The sequence below is a fragment of the Culex pipiens genome, chromosome 2 (genome assembly GCF_016801865.2).
Source record: "Culex pipiens pallens isolate TS chromosome 2, TS_CPP_V2, whole genome shotgun sequence".
NCBI lineage: Eukaryota > Metazoa > Arthropoda > Insecta > Diptera > Culicidae > Culex > Culex pipiens.
In genome coordinates this window covers 147237683-147258226 of record NC_068938.1, presented here as the reverse complement: position 1 = coordinate 147258226, position 20544 = coordinate 147237683, and the positions used below count along the sequence as shown (strand labels likewise).

At 38.4% G+C, this 20544-nt stretch overlaps 3 protein-coding genes across 4 annotated transcripts; 2 read left to right on the top strand and 1 right to left on the bottom strand.

The window, feature by feature from the left end:
- Positions 1–607: 607 nt before the first annotated feature.
- Positions 608–11358, top strand: LOC120414900 (longitudinals lacking protein-like). Of its 2 annotated transcripts, none has more exons than XM_039576227.2 (4): positions 608–789; positions 5059–5271; positions 5339–5425; positions 9862–11358. In XM_039576227.2, the coding sequence occupies exons 2-4, from the start codon at positions 5173–5175 to the stop codon at positions 10054–10056; spliced, it is 381 nt and encodes a 126-aa protein (XP_039432161.1). In that variant the 5' UTR covers positions 608–789; positions 5059–5172; the 3' UTR covers positions 10057–11358. The 2 variants fall into 2 exon arrangements, with proteins under 2 accessions (XP_039432161.1, XP_039432160.1); XM_039576226.2 differs by having other exon boundaries at positions 5004–5271.
- Positions 11359–16696: 5338 nt separating this feature from the next.
- Positions 16697–17827, top strand: LOC120414902 (origin recognition complex subunit 6). Its single transcript, XM_039576231.2, has 2 exons — positions 16697–16882; positions 16951–17827. Exons 1-2 carry the CDS (start codon positions 16806–16808, stop codon positions 17666–17668), a joined length of 795 nt encoding a protein of 264 aa, XP_039432165.1. The 5' UTR covers positions 16697–16805; the 3' UTR covers positions 17669–17827.
- A 42-nt stretch (positions 17828–17869) lies between these two features.
- LOC120414890 (methylosome subunit pICln) lies at positions 17870–19057 on the bottom strand. The gene is made up of 3 exons (XM_039576213.2): positions 18901–19057; positions 18243–18837; positions 17870–18180 (listed from the first exon to the last, which is right to left on the bottom strand). The coding sequence occupies exons 2-3, from the start codon at positions 18811–18813 to the stop codon at positions 18149–18151; spliced, it is 603 nt and encodes a 200-aa protein (XP_039432147.1). The 5' UTR covers positions 18814–18837; positions 18901–19057; the 3' UTR covers positions 17870–18148.
- Positions 19058–20544: the final 1487 nt, after the last annotated feature.

Sequence of the window (20544 nt, the reverse complement as noted above, 5' to 3'; positions counted from 1 at the left end):
TGACATAGGGCTTTAGTACCCAATTGTTTTCGAATGCTCTAAATGAATAACATCAAATTAGCGTGCACCGCTGGTTTCCTACCCCCACTTCATCGACAAATTTGCGTGAGAAGCGTTTGCATATTTCTCGCACTATCTCTCTCTCACTCTCTCTCTTGACTTGGCTCTCCTGATTCTCAACATCATAATCTCAAAAATCTCAAAGTGCAACGCGTTTACGTCTAGCGCCGCTTGCATGACTTCATGTAAAAATAAAGAAATTTTAAATTTGCATGAATTTTATCTGAACCATTGTACCATTGTACGAGAACCAGACTTGAAAAATGGAAATATTTTTTTTTGTATTTTTTGAAATTATTTACCTTTATAATGCTTAAAAATTCTAAAACTAATTTTGTATTTTTAAATATGAATATCAATATTTTGACCCTTTTCAAAAATTACTAAATTTTAGGTTCAACATTTTTTGTGAGCGAATTTTTTGAACTCTCCTCTCGCATTCTCCCTCAAATGGCTCAAATGCCAAACAACAAAACCTCGACGAAGAGAAATTATTCCGCTCTCTCTCTCTCACCACATCGCGCGTTTTCATTGTGGCAAAGCAGAGGGGAGAGCGAGAGCAATTGCACACACATCGTTCCGTCGTCCGTCTGAAAGTGTGTCTCGTCTCGTCGCGCGTTTCGCTTTTTTTCGCTTGCCGAGAGGAAAGAATTCCAGTGTGACCCGTTAAACCCACGGAAAAACGGTGCAAAATTCCCGCCGAGACGTCCGCCACCACGTCCGCTAGAGGTAGGAGCTGGGTTCCGGCGGGTTGGTGGCCATTCCGTTGTTTACCTTTTTCGTTCGCGGATTGCTTCGATGGAGGTCGTCGAGCAGCAGGCCTTGGCTGGTTGGGTTTGTGTTCGGTAGAGGAACCAGGTTGGCCATGACGTGGAGGTGGAGGAGGAGGAATTGCGGACACGGGTTCTGCAAAGTTGGAGGAGGAAGCTTCTGCGGTCGTCAAGTGTTTGACAGTCATCGTCATCCGGAGTCGCTCGATGCGTTGGAGCGAGCGAGAGGGAAGATAGATCCACCGAAAGGCCATCATAGCAGAAGGAAAATGGAGAATGTTCCCGTTTCTCCGCGCTTGCTGTGATGGTCGCATGAAAGTCCTCCAGAAGGGATAGAACACACAAACTTCCGGATGCTGCCGGTTTGCTGCGATATTTTTGTTGGTAGTCTTCACCTGTTAGGTTTAGAAACTTTGATAAAGAAGTCCAAGTACAGGGGAGTGCAACACAGCAGTTTATGGAAAGTCGCTAGACCTTGGCGATATTGGTTGGATTTCATCATACGCGTTGAGTTGAGGTGTGTTGGCTGTTGTTGTTGCTGCTTTTGGATGGCTTTCGGCTGTTGTTGTATTTGTTTTCGTTTTATTACCGCTGGTGAAGTTGCAGTGCTGCAAGTTAATGCGACAAAGTAGGCTTTTTTGGAGCGGACGTAACTGGTTTAGAGCGGTTCGGATGTTCTTCATTTTTTAAGATGTTCATAATTCAGTTTTTTTGATGTTAGGTCGTTGATACGTGTTTGAACCACCCTGGACTAGCAACCTGCAAGCAGCAATCGAAGCAACCTATCACTCTCATCAAGAATTTTTCCCCATTCCAATTCTGACACTCGAACGAATCTCAGTGCAATTAGTCATGTCTAGCCGACGCAACACAACGAGGATGCGGCAACTAGCGCGGCATTACACATATCAACGCGGCCGACAAAATCCTCTCCCAGTTTCGCTGCCGTCAGCTGTCACCCCAGGCAAGGAGGTTCGTGGGGTCCTACCAAGCGGGCTTCACTTCACACGGACCAAATATATTGTCTCCGACAAATCCTCGAGAAATTTCGTGAGTACAACGTGCCCCCCCCCCCCCCCCCTTCGATTTCAAGACGGCCTATGATACAGTCGACCGCGAGCATCTATGGCAGATTATGCACGTGAACGGGTTCCCGGATAAACTGACTCGGCTGATCAAGGCTACCTTGGATGGTGTGACGTGTCACGTGCGTGTTTCTGGGGAATTAGCGGAACCCTTTGGATCACGCCGAGGGCTGCGGCAAGGTGATGGCTTATCCTGTGCTCTGTTTAACATCGCCCTTGAGGGCATTATTCGAACGACGAGCATCGAAACGAGACGTGCCGGACTTGGCATGAATACAACGAAGACGAAGTACATGAGAGGAAGGGGTTCGAAGGAAGTCACCAGGATGTCGACACCCCAGACACCATCAAAGAGATCCGGATTCGTATTTTTGCTGGGAATCGTGCCTACTTCGGATTACGGAAGACCCTCACATCGGATCGAGTGCAACGCCGCACGAAGTTGACGATGTACAGAACACTGATTAGACCTGGACGATGCGGCTGGAGGACGAACGTGACCTTGGAGTTTTCGAACGGAAGGTGCTACGAACGATCTACGGTGGCATGCAGGTATCTGACGGAGTGTGGCGAAGACGCATGAACCACTAACTGCACGCGTTTTTTGAAGAACCGACCATCGCTACCTAGGCGAAGATCGGGAGGCTCAGAGGGGGCGGCCATGTCGCACGAATGGACGAGAGCCAGCCTGTCAGACTGCTTTGTTAACGGCGCCGAACCAGCTGGCGGAACAGGCAGGAGAGCAGGGAAACGGCACTCACGGTGGGGAGTTCAAGTGAATAGTGATATCCGGAAAATCTGTAACCTGGGAAATTGGAGAGTAACAACACAAGACCGAGAAAAATGGAAGCGTCTTCTTGATACAGCACCTGGTGCGCTATGCTGAATACTATGGTATGGTACGACCAAACCGTGAGAAGTTCAGTAGGTTTTTGAAAATTTGTGGATATACAAAAGAAGACAACAAATTTGTCAAGTCGATAATTAAATGATAACAAACCTGACACATTCTGAAGAGCTGAATCCACGACAACTAAACAAAGCTATCTGTGACTCAAACTGGCAACCCGGCCCCCTATTCTGCGATGGATCGCCGTCGTCGTAGAAGGCATCAGCGAAAAAAAAAAACATTACACAATACCTCAACAGAGACCATTTCGCTTCTGCTCCCATCATAAACAAAAGAAAAAAAAAGCAAAAGAGAGTGAGAACCAACTCTTCTCCCGCTCTATCTCTTGCGCTGACTTTATTTGCCAAGTCTGCATCGCCAGCCAGCAGAAGAAACACACAGAGTGGGAGTTTCGGTGGTGAAGGCGCATTGAAGAAGACCACGACGAACCCCGTTCATCAGAGAGTGATATTGCATTGACTCGTCGTCGTTCAAGAACGGATGATTGCTGAGCGAAATACTCATATCGCGCGAAGGAAAAAGGTAAACTGCGAGCGGTTTTGGGAATAACATCACGAGAGAGCGGATAGAAGCTGACGAATGCAACCAACAAAACAGCAAGCGAAAGAGTTTGCGGCTCTCGTCTTCTCTTCGGTGAATGTGTCGGCTCCTTCATTGGAAAATTAGATTTGCGGTGTCTTCTTCAGTTTGGTGGGCCCATCTCCGGGGGCTTTCTTGGCGATTAGGTACTGCAGAGACCGCCGCAAAAAGTGGTGAGGGTCCGCTCGGTGGCGCTTGGGTCATAATTAGGGTTAGTGAATTTTCACGATTTCGCGGACAGCGTGAAATTCGTGAAATTTGAAGATTTCCGTGAAATCCCGTGAAATTTATCAATTTTCTCAAATCAATTCTTTGAATTAACAACATAATAAATATTGCATTCATAAAGACTAAATTTCATTAGTTTTCAATTGAAAAGCGTGATATGAATCATTTCAAGAATTATTGTGAGCATAACATTCATTAACATGAAATTGATACAACATTTACTGAGAAGTGAATGCTGCGAATACTTAAATGATGTTAACAAAAATCAGTCAAAGAAAAAAAAATATTCTCGGGATTTTTTTTGGTAAATTTTGTCTCTTTTTTGACCAAAAGTTGTTCAAATTGACTGAACAAGTATATCGCGATATTTTTTTAATATTGCACATTTTTTTTTGAAATATTTTCATTCGCCGTAATAACAATTTAACTATAATATAATTTGAAATTCAAAAGGTATAACTTAAAAATAAATTTAAACATTTAAATTTGGTTTAATCAAGATTAAATAGATAGTTTTTTTTTATCTCCAAAGTCACCTTTCTAGAACATTTCCGATTTTTTTCAGCGTTCTGTTTGATTTTACTGATATTTGATTACTTGTGTGGATGGTTCCCGTGGAAGTTTTATTTTTTTGTTTTTGATTTCAAGTGTATTTTTAAAGATTTCGTTACAGATTAATTTTTTTTCGCCTATTGATTTTTAATTTTGTTTTTGAAAAGTATCATGAAAATACATTGGTAAATTTGGCTTTGATATAAAATTCAATTAAATGTACCAAATTAAATAGTAGCAAATCAGCAAAAACTGTTAAACTATATTAGTCGTACATTAAAAAAGGGGCTCAATAAATGACAATACGCATGCCCTACATTTTGTTTTCAAAATATATATAAAGAGCCCATCCATAAACCAAGTGGAATTTTATTTTGAAATTAGTAAAAGTTTTGTTAAGATTTTTTTAAGTTTATTGAAAAATAATATATAATAAAGCATAAAAAGTAGTTTCTGTAAGTTTAACATAAGATTTTCATAGTTATTTTAATATATTCCACGTTCCGCGAAATTTCCGTGAAATTTGATGTTTTGAAATTAAGGTCCCCGTGAAATTTAAAATTTTTGAGCGTGAAAAATCACTAAGCCTAGTCATAATTAAGTTCTCCATTTTGGGGTCATTTTCTTTGGCTATTTTGTGCTTCGCGTATCGATGATAGTTCTGCTGCAAACAACTTTCGTATTCAGGTTGCCTAAACGGCGAGAATGGTGTGGGGAGCGCAAAATGGGCTCTCAATTCCGTCTGCGACATCGGATGCCCCAAAACCCTTCTCTCTCTCGCACCAAACTAGAAACCCATTTGTCTTCTTTTAATTGCAGGTTTTCTTTTATTTTTTGGTTTTCCCTTGGTTTTCTTTCCTGGTTTTCCCGTCAGCTCGGAAACCGGTCACCGATCTTTCCTACTGCCTTAAGCCGCCCCGCTGACCGCAGCATCGTTTGACGCGTCCCCTTACGGATCCAGAAGCAGCAGCAGCAATCCAGCACGACAATGGCCGACCAGCAGCAGTACTTCCTCAAGTGGAATGACTTCCAGACCAACATGGTGACCTCGTTCCGGCATCTACGCAACGAGAAGAGCTTCACCGATGTGAGTGGCCGTTTATTTGTTTGTTTGTTTGAGGATTGGCTAATGACGGTGGCTGCTTTCGTTTTAGGTTACACTGGCCTGCGAAGGACAAACGTGCAAAGCACACAAGATGGTCCTGTCGGCGTGCAGCCCGTACTTCAAGTCACTGCTGGAGGTGAGTTTTGGGTTGATTTTTGCCTTCCTCACCTTACTGAGGCAAGGCTATAAAATCACTCGAAAAATGAACTTCTTAAATATACCTTCTAGATATACCTTCACGTATACATATCGACTCAGAATCAAATTCAACAAAGCAAATGTCTGTGAGGATGTGATAAAGGATCGAAGTTTGCTGATGTTTGAGAAAAATGGGGCTTAACATTTAGTGCAAAAGACATTGATTGGAAACTCGAAACATGGAACTGCAAATTGTTACGTTTAATGGGTCCGGTTAAACGAATTGAATCCCCACAAAACAAAATGTGACCAGATTATATCTGTATTCTGCAGATTAGTTAGTTAGTTATCTTTTTAACGAGCCTTTCAGTCATAAACGCTGGTTGACTCGAATGACACGATTCTAAACAAGTCAGTACAGCTGCTTCGCTTATTCTAATGTCAATGCCCTCTACTTTGTAGAATGAGAACTAAAAACTCTCGAAGTCAGGAATATTAGGTCTATTACCGTACTGCAGAATTCTGGAATTCTGCATGAAATCGGCAGCAGAGCGTTCCCGTACTTTTCTGCAACAAAAGTATTTTTTCTCCCAGGCAGAACTTCTGCAATGAGAGAGGCTAAAGTTCCAGCAAAACCGTTTCGTACTTTTCTGCAAGCTCTCTCTTTTCTTTCGTGTTGAAAAGTAAAGGAGCTATTGCACTACCGCAAACAAACAAACTCACACTTTTTCGTATTTGACAGTTTGCCAAACTAGCAAAATGTATGCAGGCTGACGTTTGTACAAACAAATCCAGGCAAACTGTCAAAAAGTTTGTTCGTTTGTTTGCCGTAGTGCAATAGCTCCTTAACTGCAAGTTGGTGTGATGGATGTTGAGTACACGCTTACATAGAATTTTGCAAGTTGGGTGAAATCAAGCATTTTATTATTAATTGTAATAAATTTTATGTTTAATTATTACTAAATTGAAGTAGTCTTTTTGAAGGGACGGTTGTATATTTTGAATTGATGGATTTTGGGGTAGTTTTTTTATGTTACCGGTTTCAAGCTTAGTTCATTAATGTAAATGATATAGCGATTTTTTTAAGTGTTTATATTTTAACCTGATGAAAAGTTGATAACTTAAGCCAGCATGGCTAATAGCCAGACAAAAAAATTGTTTCATAAAAACTTTTAAAAGACACATTTCATTTGAGTTTAATAACTTCAAATAATTATTTGGTCGAGGAATAATTTTTGATCTTCAATTGTTTTGGAATAGAATAAATATGTGTGTTAAAATAATAGGTAAATTTAATTGGCAATTAATAAATTGTACCTTTAATGGTGCTACCAATTTGTATTCTTATATGAACCAAAAAATTTGATGTAATTTTGTCGAATTCTTAAATTTTCAGAAATTTAAAATCTGAAATTCTCAAACTATTAAATTCTTAAATTCTTAAATTCTTAAATTCTTAAATTCTTAAATTCTTAAATTCTTAAATTCTTAAATTCTTAAATTCTTAAATTCTTAAATTCTTAAATTCTTAAATTCTTAAATTCATAAATTCTTGAATTCTTAAATTCTTAAATTCTATTCTTGAATTCTTAAAATCTTAAAATCTTAAAATCTTAAATTCTTAAATTCTTAAATTTTTAAATTCTTAAATTCTCAAATTCTTAAATTCTTAAATTCTTAAATTCTTAAATTCTTAAATTCTTAAATTCTTAAATTCTTAAATTCTTAAATTCTTAAATTCTTAAATTCTTAAATTCTTAAATTCTTAAATTCTTAAATTCTTAAGTTCTTAAGTTCTTAAATTCTTAAATAAAGAAATATAAACATATTGTTGGAATCATGTATTAGGTTAGAAACTCAAATTTAGAGGATTTAGAGATTGGAAATTTTGTTGTTTCTATTTTTTTTATATTCGAATTTTTACTTGGTTTTAAAATTATAATTTCCTGATTTTTATTTTATTTTTAATTGTAGCTTTTGAGTTTTTGGTGTCCTGAGCCCTTAAATATTCAAACTTTTGATTTTTTACTCTGAATTTTAAATTTTTTAAGTTTATGAACTTTTAAATTTTAAACATTTTGAAATATTTACTTTGTAATAACTTTAATTTTTTAAGCTTATAAATATTTGTCGTTTTAATTTTCTCATATATCTGATTTTTTTTAAGGGGTTACATACATGTAGAAATCACAAAATTTCATATTACAGAAAATTTATTAAATCCACTCAAAATATGATTTTCAATCACTCCTGAAAGTTTCATGAAGATACTTTATGATTAAAGTAAGTTACAGACGATTTAAGCTGAAAATGTCGCCATGCGCAAAGCGAGCTGTCAAATTTTGTGAGCGTTTTTCTCTGAACACCGAGTGAATTTACGGGTGCCACGATATCTCGAGATGGGACAGACCAAATTGGCTGAAATTTGGGGTGAAGACTCGCAAGACATATCCCGTGTGCATGACGAAGCCCGATTTTGAAATTTTGCATTAAAAAAAATACAAAAATAAAAAAAAAACTTTCGATTTTTTAGATGAAAAAACAATAAAATATTTTTATCTTTTTTTAAAAATACACTTTTTGAAAATCGCCTTCGTCATGCACACGATACCTGTTTAACGAGTCTTCACCAAAATTTTGAGCCGATTTGGTCAAGGCAGGGTTGAGATATCGTGGCACCCGTTTTTTGAAACTGCTAACTTCAAATAGCTATATCTCGGCAATGATGCAACCAAATGTCTTCAAATTTATTTTGTTAATAGTTGAAAATGTATATTTTAATGTCCTTAAAACAGATTTTAAAAAGTTTAAGTTTGTGCTCAAACCAACCTCTGACCAAGCCTCTGACATTCTTGCCGATTTACATGTATGTAACCCCTTAAGTTTCTCAATTTGAAATTATTAGTTTTTTTAAATTTTTTTTTAATTATAAATTTCTTAATTTCCAGATTTCTAAACTTATGTGGTTAAAGTTTATTGAGTTTGTGATTCATTTTTTTTTTTTAATTTGTCATTTCGTTGCGTCACCGTTGTTCTTCAATGTGACATCCAGTCAAAATTTATTTAATGTTTCAAACATTCTGCTATTAAAACATGTATTTATGGTCCCTCTTATATCAAACTTTTGTTTGGCTTTTTTTTTAATCATATTTGTTAATCGTATCTGCCTAATGTAAAAGTTTTGAGTTGTTTCTAATATATAATTTCTACCTAAGCATAATTGATTTCCTGTCACTTAATAAATGGTACATAGGGGCAGGGGGGGCAGAATGGACCGCCTAAGGGAAATGCACCAAAAATCATAGAAAAACATAAAAATTTATGAATCCAGTGAAGTAGGCTTATGCTTTGGAATGTTCCCTTCAATGTTGTATACTTGGTTGATGAATTTTTTTAGCTTAAAACTATTTTTGAGCCACTTTAAAAAAAAAAAGTTTTTTCGACTAACTTTCCAGGGTGCGGGGCAGAACGGACCACCCTGCGGGGCAGAATGGGCCACCTTAGAAAACAAGCCATTTCTTCTAATACAAGTGTTGAACAACAACACTATTTTTACAACTAAGCGTCGAAACAACTAAAAAATCAACTTTTGTTGCATTAAACGTGATTTGTGAAGCTACCAGGAGTGAAATAATCCATTTAGCTCAATTTTTTAACTTTTGATTGTTTTTATAAGGCAGGAAAAGGGTGGTCCATTCTGCCCCCAAGTGGATTTTAATTTAACACTTCCACCACCAAGCCTCTAAATGATTTTAAGGTTCCGTTGTTGTTTGTATACCTTGGTAGTATCATCTAGTAACGTTATAAGCATTGAGCAAACTTTTTCAAACAATCCAACTTTTCAGAAAGCTTATTTAAAAACCTCGAAATAAACAACATTTGCGTGGTTTTTCAATAAATTTACATTTTTGCTCATAATTCGAAAAATACAATGAATTCAAACATCGTTTTCGGTGTGGTGATGTTATTTGACGTCCTTTATAAGACCCTTGCCTTACAGTTGGTCTAAATCCATTCTAAAGCCCAAAACCAAGGGTGGCCCATTCTGCCCCCATGGTCCATTCTGCCCCCCCTGCCCCTACTTGATTTTTTTAAATAAAATGTTTAGTTGCATAAAACAATAATGTTCTAGATGTTAACTTCTTTCATTTACTTTTTTGCCAACATTTTTTTATTTTTGAAATAATTAAAAAACTTTAATGCCCAATTTGAGTAAATCCACTCAACTGTGTACAATGTTGCAGAAAAAGTACTGGAACGCACTACACAGACAAAACTTTTGTCGCTTATCTCCTTGCAGAACTTCTGCAAAAGAGAGAGTTGAAGAGAGTTTAAAAGTATGGGAACGTGCTGCAAAAATAGTGTGTTATTTGATAGAGTTATAAGTTATTCACTTTTGTATTTTTTGCTCGCCTTTCGATTTCCCCAAACCAGGAAAACCCCTCGAAGCACCCGATCATCATCCTGAAGGACGTCTCGTACAGCCACCTGCAGGCGATCCTGGAGTTTATGTACGCCGGCGAGGTGAACGTATCCCAGGAGCAGCTGCCCACGTTCTTGAAAACCGCCGATAGACTGAAAGTGAAGGGCCTCGCAGAGACCCCCACGAATATCAAACGGGAGGGCTAAGCGCCGTCACCGGTGCCAGATGTGCAAGATTACAAACAGAAAGAAAGAAAACAACAACACACAGACAGACACGTTGAGCAGTGCGTCGCGTTAGCCCGCGGAAAACTCTTTCCTCTCGCAGATTCAACCATTCTTTACACAGACACTATTGAAAGGCAAAAAGAAAATCACGTACGCAAATCTACTGACACGATACATTAACCAGTTGGCAGTTTTTAAGGGAAAATAAACTCTTTTTTTGAAATAGGTAACAATTACATACATACAATTAGGAGACCAGTTTAAAACAAAAACAGTAAGCATACTAAAAATCGAGGGGAGAGGAGCGAGCGATGCGATCGTGCGTATAGTAAGAATATTAAAATTTAACACTAATAATATACAGAAACAAGAAAACAAACATTGTGAAAAGGAAGCAGAGATAACCGAACTCTTTTCACATACATATTTCTTAGTTTTTACCTTTACCGATATAGAGCAACGTTAAATTCCAAAACCAATTATTGAAAAGTAAAAAAAAAGCAAAAAAACAGAGCAAGTATCTTCCTAAATTTTACTCAGTTGATCGGATTCGATGATGGGGAAATTCGCACCTTTGAGACAATTTGTATGCTATCTTACGTTGTTGAACACACAAGAAAAATGAATAAAAACAACAAAATATCCTAAAACATAGACCGGTTTACTAGTACTGCTTCAGAGGCTGTACCGATATTTATACAGTTGTGCAGCTTTCAGCTCGTCAAGGAAAGGGAAAATTACAATTGGCACCAAATTGTCCAGTTTGGCATCGCGAGAAATAAGGAAAAAAGAAGAAGTTGGCGCGCGCGCGTTTCTAGTAATGTGTAAATAATGTGGGAAAATTGCGGATCAAGTTAAAAACGGAAACGGAAGCAGTGCTCGCGAAACGGGAGGTGCACACTAAAGAGAGGAAGAGAAAAAAAAAAGATGGAAGAGAGCAGCAAGAGGAAAAATTATTAAGAACGGTCTGCGCAGAATATATACTAAAGAATGGATCAATTTTTAAAGTAGGAAATATACATTACTTGCAAGTGAAAGGTTATCTTTTCCAGTTTAATTCACACTTATATATTTTTTATTATTATTTTTCTTGTGAAATCGCCTCTATTTTTCGTTTTGCAATCCAACAACACTTACTTAATGCATGATTTATTTCCTTTTTTGATCAAATCCTTTGTCACACTTACTCGATTGAGATATGTACCCGCTACCTATTATATATTTTTTGTTAGCACAATTGTATTTCACGAGAAACAGTAAATTTCGTAGGAATTAAACAAGCGGCCTTGCGTTGTTAATCTATCCGAAAGTTCATTGAAGTAGTCGATACATATGACCGAAGAAGTCAAATCAAATTTATCTCAAAAGAGTTGTCTTGTCTAATTATGATGTAATCATGGGGAAATTTGGAACGGAGATCTTGTGTCCGCTAAAATCTTTCTTCGAACACATTGAAATGGCACGTTCAAGCACCCGAACGGCAACAAATCAAAAATTTGCCACAATTTCAACAAGCATCTTGATAAGTTCTTTGTCATACTGGTCATGTGTAACATAACCACCTACACATTTTTTTCATAAACAATTTTTTTTTGTTCAATAATAAATTCTGTTGCCTTCAACTGGCCCATGCTGATTTATTTTTGTAATTTCTCGGTCTACATCGACAAATTACGACTGACGATCGAGAAAATCTCGAAGCTTTTTCTAATCTAATCTAACCTCGGGAAAAACCTTCTGTTTTACATTTAGATGTTTATCATTTTTATTTTCCACTAAATTTTTCAAACCAACACAATAGCGTTAAAATTGAGAAAATTCTCTAAAACTTTCCCGAAGAAAGTATTGTGCTATCTTGCTCCTGTCAAAAGATACAGCGTCCTCAAAACTGGTCTAAAACGTGTTTTATGCTCGGAAATCACGTTTTAGAACAGTTTTGAGGACGCTGTATCTTTTTTCAGGAGCAAGTTAGCACCATACTCGAGTATGAGTCCGGTTTTGATATAAGTACGGTATGCAGATCGGAAGGGGAACGCGGTCAAGAAATGGAGCCTAACATTTGAAAAAAGCGCGGGCCTTTGCTTTTAATATGAACCGCAACTGCCCTCGGCACTGCACTGGACATAGCAGCTGACCATCAGATTGCTGAGCTTTGGTTTTGAGGTGGGTGGGAATCTGACGCTGTAACACTGCATAAACTCGTTCGATCGAACCGCGAGAGTTACTTTTCGCTATTTTTGAAGAAATTTCTAGTAATCTAACCACCAGATGGCAGTGTTCAACTTAATCAAACTTGCATGCAAGTCATCAATAAAAAATTGCCACCAGATGTCACCACCCAAAAACCCCCGTGTTCACCCTACTAGCTGAATTACTCCGCCTAGTTTTTGTGTGTGAGTGTGCGCTATCGCTTCACGATTGACCCCGCAAACTCGCGCGGTCCCGATTCCTACAGCCAGACACCGAAAAGAGTGGTTCCCGGCCCGGCCACGGCTTGTCGGTCGCGATAAATGGTTCCAAAACAGTATCCGTATTTGACCACCAGCCCACATCGTCAACTAACCCGGATAGTCCGCGCTCGCTGGTCGCTTCAGGACCTGGAGAACGAGGCCACTCTGGCCAGCACACGGTGGCATTAAAATGTTATTTCGCAAAAACAACCAACGCTTGTTTGCAGTAAATTTTTAATTTAGCACCACTTGTGTTCGCGCGGGTTGATTATTGGTTGCACAAAATGCAAAATGGAAATTAGGATGTTAGGAAATAAGGAAATTTGGAAATTAGGAAATCAAGAAATTTAGCAATTAGGAAATTATGTAATACTGAAATAATGAAATAAAGAAATTATGAAATCTGAAAATTAGAAAATTAGGGAGTTAGGAAATTTGGTAATTAGGAATTTAAGAAATTGGTAATTAGGAAATTAGGAAATTAAGAAATTAGGAAATTTTGAAATAAGGAAATTTGGAAATTAGGAAATTATAAAATAAGGCTGATACAAATGTTTAAAAGTTTTTCTTAAATTCTTAAATTCTTAAATTATTAAATTCTTAAATTCTTAAATTCTTAAATTCATAAATTCTTAAATTCTTAAATTCTTAAATTCTTAAATTCTTAAATTCTTAAATTCTTAAATTCTTAAATTCTTAAATTCTTAAATTCTTAAATTCTTAAATTCTTAAATTCTTAAATTCTTAAACTCTTAAATTCTTAAATTCTTAAATTCTTAAATTACTAAATTCTTAAAGTCTAAAATTCTTAAATTCCTAAATTCTTAAATTCTTAAATTCATAAATTCTTAAATTGTTGAATTTTTAATTCGTCGCTAGCATTTCAATAAGCGCTATGTCTCACGCAAAGCCTATGTTTATGTCGCTTTTTGAATTGTTAGCGACGAATTTTCAAGTTTTTTTTAATTTGAGTATTTATGTTTGTAAATTTGTAATCTTTTGATTTTTAAAATTTTGTGTGTGTGTGTGTGGTCCAATCCAATACCCGCTAACCGGTAGCGATATTATGGGAAAGTATAGTTTGTATCAGACTTTGTATATGCCGAATGCTGATACAACTTATCTCAGTCCCGGGTATTAGGTGGTGACAGCCCTCGCGCTGCTTCCAACGACCCGTTTCAGAATGACAGAGCTCCTTGCGGTCCAATTCCGAGGTCGCTGGGCATTGTTCGGCCCCGCCTAAACATAGAAGCAAGCACCTGAAGGAAACTCGATCTATATTTAGACTTCCAATCCCCTCAGGCAAATCAGGGATCAGCGCGTATTTAATATGAGAAGATAGCATGTTTCAACACTACGGATCAATTCACTACTAGAGTGTAAACCTTCTGATGGCCGACTGCTTAGCGTCCCAGACCACTAATCCTAAGGTGTGAGTTCGAATCCCACCTGATTCATTTTCGTTTTTGTTCATATTCAAAGTTCAAATTCCTGATTCTAAATTTCAATGGTACCGACCGGGATTTGATCCCTGAACCTTCTGCTTGTGAGGCAGAAGCCGTAACCATTAAGCCACGGAGCCGGATCTTTTGATTTTTTAAATTTTGATTCTTAAATTCTATTTTTTTTTAAATTTCTAAATTCTTAATTTTTCATTCTAGATTTTTTTTAATTTTGGAAAAAATAGAGTTTTTGAATGTTATAATTTCGAGGTTTTCGTAAATTTGTATTTACGAATTTCTATATTTCCGATTTTTAAAACTTTTGGAATTTCGACTTATATTGCGGATTTCAGAGATTTTTAGACAATCGTGCAAGTTGTGAAAAGCTCTCCAACAAAGTGCACACCTCAAACTACAGCAGAAAAAAACAATCTAAGACACACACCCTAGTTTGAAACTGTTCTAAAGTGGTCGAAAGCAACAAAGCTCAGTCGAGACACGCACCACTGTAGGCGAGCGGGGGGAGAAGGGGTATGATTTTCAGTGTGCAAATATTTTGTGTGCAGTTATGATTTGCACAGGGGGAGAATTTGGTGCAAAGTGTGCAATACATTCGTTTAGAATTTTAACATTTTTGAGTATTTGAATTTATAAAAACTTAAATATTAAAATTATTATTCAATTCTGCATATTTTTAATTTTGAATTTCCAAATTTCAGATTTTTGTTGAAATTTTCTTTATTATTAAAAAAAAAATGTTATTTGAAATTTCTGAAATGTTTGTTTTTTCATATTTTTGAATTTGTTGTTTGGTTGGATTTCAAAATTTCAGATTATAGATGTATTTTCAGTAAGAACATAGATATTTGTATGATTATTGTCAAGTTTAATTTCACTCTGATTTACTTCATTTTGGTCCCGCGAGTGTGGAACAATCGGACAGCGAAGGGGACTCGTAATCCAGAGTACTGGTTGGTACTAGTAATAAATAGTTGGTGACACGATGGTCGACATCTATAAAGACAACTCTTTTTTTTACTCCATTTCGACCAAAAAACTACATCTGTCTTTTAATTTAAATATTCTGCATTTTGAGATTCGGCGGGAATTTTAAATATTAGTATATTGCGCAATTCCCACTAACCTGGACTTCGCACTAAATTATTGCTATCGATCGCACTATTGCGACTTGTCAAACTGGCTTGGAAAATTTTAAATTTCCTCAAAAATTATCAAAGCGAGCAAAGGTTTATCGCTTGTTTTTCAGCTGTCACTCGCAGTTTTGAAGTGCGGAAGTCCAGTTTGGTGGAAACTGCGACTGGAAATGAAAATAAACAAAGAGTGGTTGCCTAGATTTTTCAAATTTTGCTGTCAAAAGTGCGGGCAAAATCCAAGTTACTGTGCAAGGATCAATATCCAATACAAAATTATTGAAACGTTTCTAATTATCAGTCGCATTCAAAAAGGAAAATTATAATTCTTCGATTTTTTCATCAAAACATATTGCAAACAAGCATCGCGCGAAGAAATGTCAAACGCAATCTTTCCGTTTCTGTTACTTTTCAGCTGCGTACCCAGGCCCGTGATACTGACGTAGCTTGCTGAAGCCGCCACCAAATGTTTGGTGGCGCTGTTTCGGGATTAACATTTCAGAGGGTCACAAATCAAAATATAATAAATATCATTTTTTTTTTTGGAAAAAAATCCTGTAGCAGCTCAGAATGATTCTTTTCATTAAAATAAACCAAAAATGCCGCCAACAACAATATATGTCTAGCATCAGATATCAGGCAAAGCTTCCCAGCAGGTGTCTTTTTAAAATCCTCTGAAAATGTCTTCCGCAAATTCTAATTTGGCCAATGAACTTACAGATCATCATAATTTTAATTTTAATCTGAAATCCTTCTATGAACAGCTGTTTTTAGACATAAAAGTTCAAATTTAGAAACTAATGTTGTTGTTTTGTGTATATTCTAACTGAAACCAATAAAAAATATCCAAATATTGTACAAACACATTGCTAAAATCACTTCCCAATTCACCCCATGTGTCCCGATTTGCCCCGAATAATGGTACACATTTAATTTCATTTCAACTAACAAAACTAAAATAATGAAAAAAATGATTTTCGTCCTTTCGATTTTGCGCCCTTTTCGTCATGTTACTCCCCATATTTTTGACACTAGACACCAAAACTTTGGTACTTTTTAGGCTTCAGTGACATTGTATGCAGATGACAGCCGTAGCATCCCCGTGTGCGTACCGCTTAAGAAAAATCTTTTCGTGAACCTTTCCTTGACCGTTTCTTAGGCGTGTTTTTGTATGGAGTTTTGCGTTCCTTCCGATCTGCATACCAGCCTATAGCGTGAAACGTGGGTTTTTGAAATATCAAAATCCAAAAAAAAAGATTTTTTCCATACAAATTTATATGGAAAATTGAATTGCTTTGCGCAATGTGAGGACTGAACCAATCGTTCCCAAACTTTGAGGAGTTGTTTAGGACCCCGAAATGAACTGAAAAATTACAGTGCTGGAAAATCGATTTTGTTATTACACCCTAATGGGGAATCTCGGTTTACAATATTTTGCTCCAGCCACGCCGTGTATTTACCCTTTCCAAATTGTGTGTGTAATTTTGTTTTAGTGTGCAGTGTGCAGCACTTTCACCAAAGTGAAACATTTCGCTGTGGTGAAAAAGGGGATTCCTGTCTGACAGTTTTGAAACGCGCGCGAAATTTGCAGCAAAAGGAAATTACATTTTTGAGGAATCAGCTAAACTCGCAATCAAAACAGTGGTTTATGTGAAACAAAATTTAATTTACAAAATTCACCAAACATGGCCACAGCAGAGCAGAAACTCTTGATGCAGATGATCCGAAAGTTGGGGTTGGCCGAGAACGAACAGCTGGTTCCGTAAGTTGAATCATCCGGATCGTCAAGAGAACTCAGTGCACTCACCTACCAAATTGATTCACTTACAGCAAATCCACCGAACTTCAGCGCCTGCTCGAGCTCAAATCCTCCGGCGGCGCTACCAACCTGGGCGACTACGCCAAGGCCACAATCTGCATCGACTTGGCGTCCGCCCTGCTCGGTCTCCCGTTCGACACGGAAACCGCGCTCAAGCTGTCCGGCCTCCGGAAGACCGCGTACGCAAACGCGAAACGAACGCTCGAGAAGCTGCTGGACATCAACAAGATCGTCGGCATCGCGGAAATTTGCATCGCGCTGGGTCTGAGTCAGGTGCAGCGCGAGGCCACCACACTGCTGGAGGCTTACAAACGGTTCGCCGGTGGTGGCAGCGCGGTCGAGATTGATTTCACCCACCCGCAGTACGCCACGATGGCCGTGTTTCAGGCGTGCAAGCGGCAGAAGGTGAAGCCGCCCAAGACGAAGCTGGTTGGGTACAGTCACTTGAAGCCGGCCCAGTGGACGCTGCTGGAGAAGAACTGGGAGAAGTTCTTGGCGAGTGCGGCGGCGTCCGAGCTGAGTGCCAAGTCGAAGCAAAATGGGAAGGCGATGGAGGTTGACGCGGGGGAGGAAGTTGTGGCGGAGAAACGGACTGCGGGCAACGGGTTGAAGCACGGATTGGCGGCGGATAAAATTGAACCGTACGTTAGCTGGAAGAAGCGAATGCTCGAGAAGGCCTACCGGGAATTGAAGGTGATGGAGCTGAAGGCGCTGGAGCAGGTGCGGTAAAAGAGGGGGAGGGATTTTGGTTTTAAAATCGTTTAGTTGCCATAGAATACGTTATACTCCACTTTACAACATCGATTTAGCTAGTAAGAGTGATTGTTTTTTTTACAGCGGAAATAATTTGCTAGGCTTTTCCTAATAAATTGATTCTCAACATTTAAGTCTGTACCATTTTCCTTTTACTGAAAGAAACACAACCCAAAGTTCGCTTCAGAGCTTTATTTTAAACGTTTTATTTGCTTTCTCTTTTGCTTAAGGTAAATTCATCAAGGTTTGGATACGCGCGACGACATTATTTTCTCGCAGGGCGCTCTAACATGGAATAATGTTTCTGTTTAAAACCTAAATTGCCCAAGACACACAATACAAATAGAGATGGTTGTTGGCGGGTGAGAAAATTGTTCTCGCGCAAAAAGGAACCGGGGTTTTGCTTGCAGTGCAGATTCTCTGTGGGGGGAAGGGATGTGCGAATTTCAAGCAGCTTCACTCCTCGGCATCGGCAAACTTGTCCTCGTCTGAAATTTGAAAATTGTTTAAAATACAACTCATATCTTCTGCCAAAAGTACAACATCTTACCATCCAGCTGCAAATTCCTCATCTCGTCCACCTCCTGCAGGTCCTCCTCCTCCGCCTCCATATAGTCTTCGTCCTCGCTGACCGTGCCCGGGTCCGGATTGAGGGCCTGGCACTCGCGCATCGCGCTGTAGATCTGGTCCACGATGGCGGGCGCCGACGGCAGCAGCCACATCTCGGTCATCTCGTTCTCCGACCCGTCCGACTCGTGACCCTCGTCGGCGTCGTCCTCCTCCTCGCCACCACCGTTCTGTTGGTCCCCATCGCCACCCGGACCCACTCCGTTCCCATTATTCTGGGGTCGGCCCTCGTAGAAGCCCGGCCAGACCAGGTTGATGTCCAGCATCAGGTAGATGCACTTGTCCGGGTTGGACGACACGGCCTGGACGCCGACGCGTGGCCACGGGATGGCAATGCTGCTGTTGCGCTCCTCGCACGTCCAAATCAGAGAGCTTTCCGTTAAATGCAGTTCCCCGGACGGGCCAATCAAGCTGTCCCCGATCTTGACCTTGACGTCCTCGGCCGAGTAGACGATGCCGTCGACCGGCGCGTAAGCTTCACCGATGGTGACCATTGTTTAAGCGCGGGCGGCGAGCGTCTGCAAAATCAACAATTTTCTTCAACAAAATCAGAACAAATCGATCATCCGGAACAGTCTTACCTAATTGATCTACCAAGTTATAACCTAATTCACTATTTTCCCGGCGAAAATCAACTTTTTAAGTTGGACAGAAAAATGCCGCACCAAAATCGCGTTGTTTTGTTATTTTGATGCACACCGCGCCGCGCTGCTATCAAAACACTTGCGTTTGACGTTTGCGAAATTTGACATTTACATTTTTGCAAACCGCGGATGCGCGAGGGGTCCACCGATGTGATGGGTGAAATATTTCAAAGTGATGTCGGTAAGTTTTTTTTATCTAAACACGTGAAACTAAAACTGCTCGTTTTGGGGTAATTTATTTTTAATTCAAATCACAAATTCTGAATTAAATCACCTCAAATTAAGATTAAGATTGTCTTTGACCGCATTTCAATTGGAAGTTTGGGCTCACAGATATTAAGGTTTTTAATCGCGGATGCGCGAGGGGTCCACCGATGTGGGGGGTGAAATATTTCAAAGTGGTGTCGGTAAGTTTTTTTTATCTAAACACGTGAAACTAAAACTGCTCGTTTTGGGGTAATTTATTTTTAATTCAAATCACAAATTCTGAATTAAATCACCTCAAATTAAGATTAAGATTGTCTTTGACCGCATTTCAATTGGAAGTTTGGGCTCACAGATATCGAGGTTTTTAAGCGAAGATGGCGTTCGAATGGTGAACGTCCGAAATGTCAAAATCGCGCAGTAGCACCAACATTAGAAAAAAAAATGTGGCTGTCATGCCATGGCACACTTTTTTCGTAATGTTGGTACCACTGCGTGATTTTGACATTTCGGGCGTTCACCTTTCGAACGTCATTTTCGCTTAAAAACCTGGATAAGCTAATTGCATTGCTCATAACTGAAAACTGAACTTTTTTTTTCAGTGTAGTTCAGTGGTTAGAAGTAACCTGGATAGTAAATAAGCTTAAATCGTCAAAAAACGAGTTAAATATTTCGAAAAGTGGTTAAAGATAATCTTATGGGAAATTGGAGAGCTTTCCGGTAAAAATATTTTCTAGACTGAAAAATTAAGTCTGTCAAATAGAAAGTGTCAAAAACCATAAAAAAACAATTTTTTTAACATTTTTATTTTAAAAACCGCTGTAACTTCACAAGGATTGGACTTGGGATGGTGGTAAATATGGAGACTTTTATGTAAAATTGTCTGGAGAATTGATTCCCGTATTCAGTTTTTGAAAATTTTGACTATTAGAGCACTTCTAAAAAAAAAAAACAGTTTCAGTAAATGATTTTTGTATTTTTTAGGTGAGTTGCTCCATCCTGCATTTTTCGTGAGTCTTTTTGTGACATCCTAGGCAATTTTCACAAAAATTTTGAACGAAAAAAAAAATCGTGGGCTCACCTTCAAATTTGACTTTCAAACCTAAAAATAAAAAAAAAATGTCATAAAAGTGTCGTGTTTTTTTTCTTTCGGTGTATTTTTTTCGGAAAACCGTCAAATTTCCTACAAGTTTGTCTTTGACCACTTTTTGATATTTACGATGCAACGGCTTCGAGACACAGATATATTTAAATTACGAACTACAAAAATATTTAAAACACTTACGCCCTTCTTAAATGTCATTATCGAGTGAAATATAGTTTTTATTGAAAACCCAATGATGCAAATTGGCGTATTTGGACACAAGGAATCGAAGA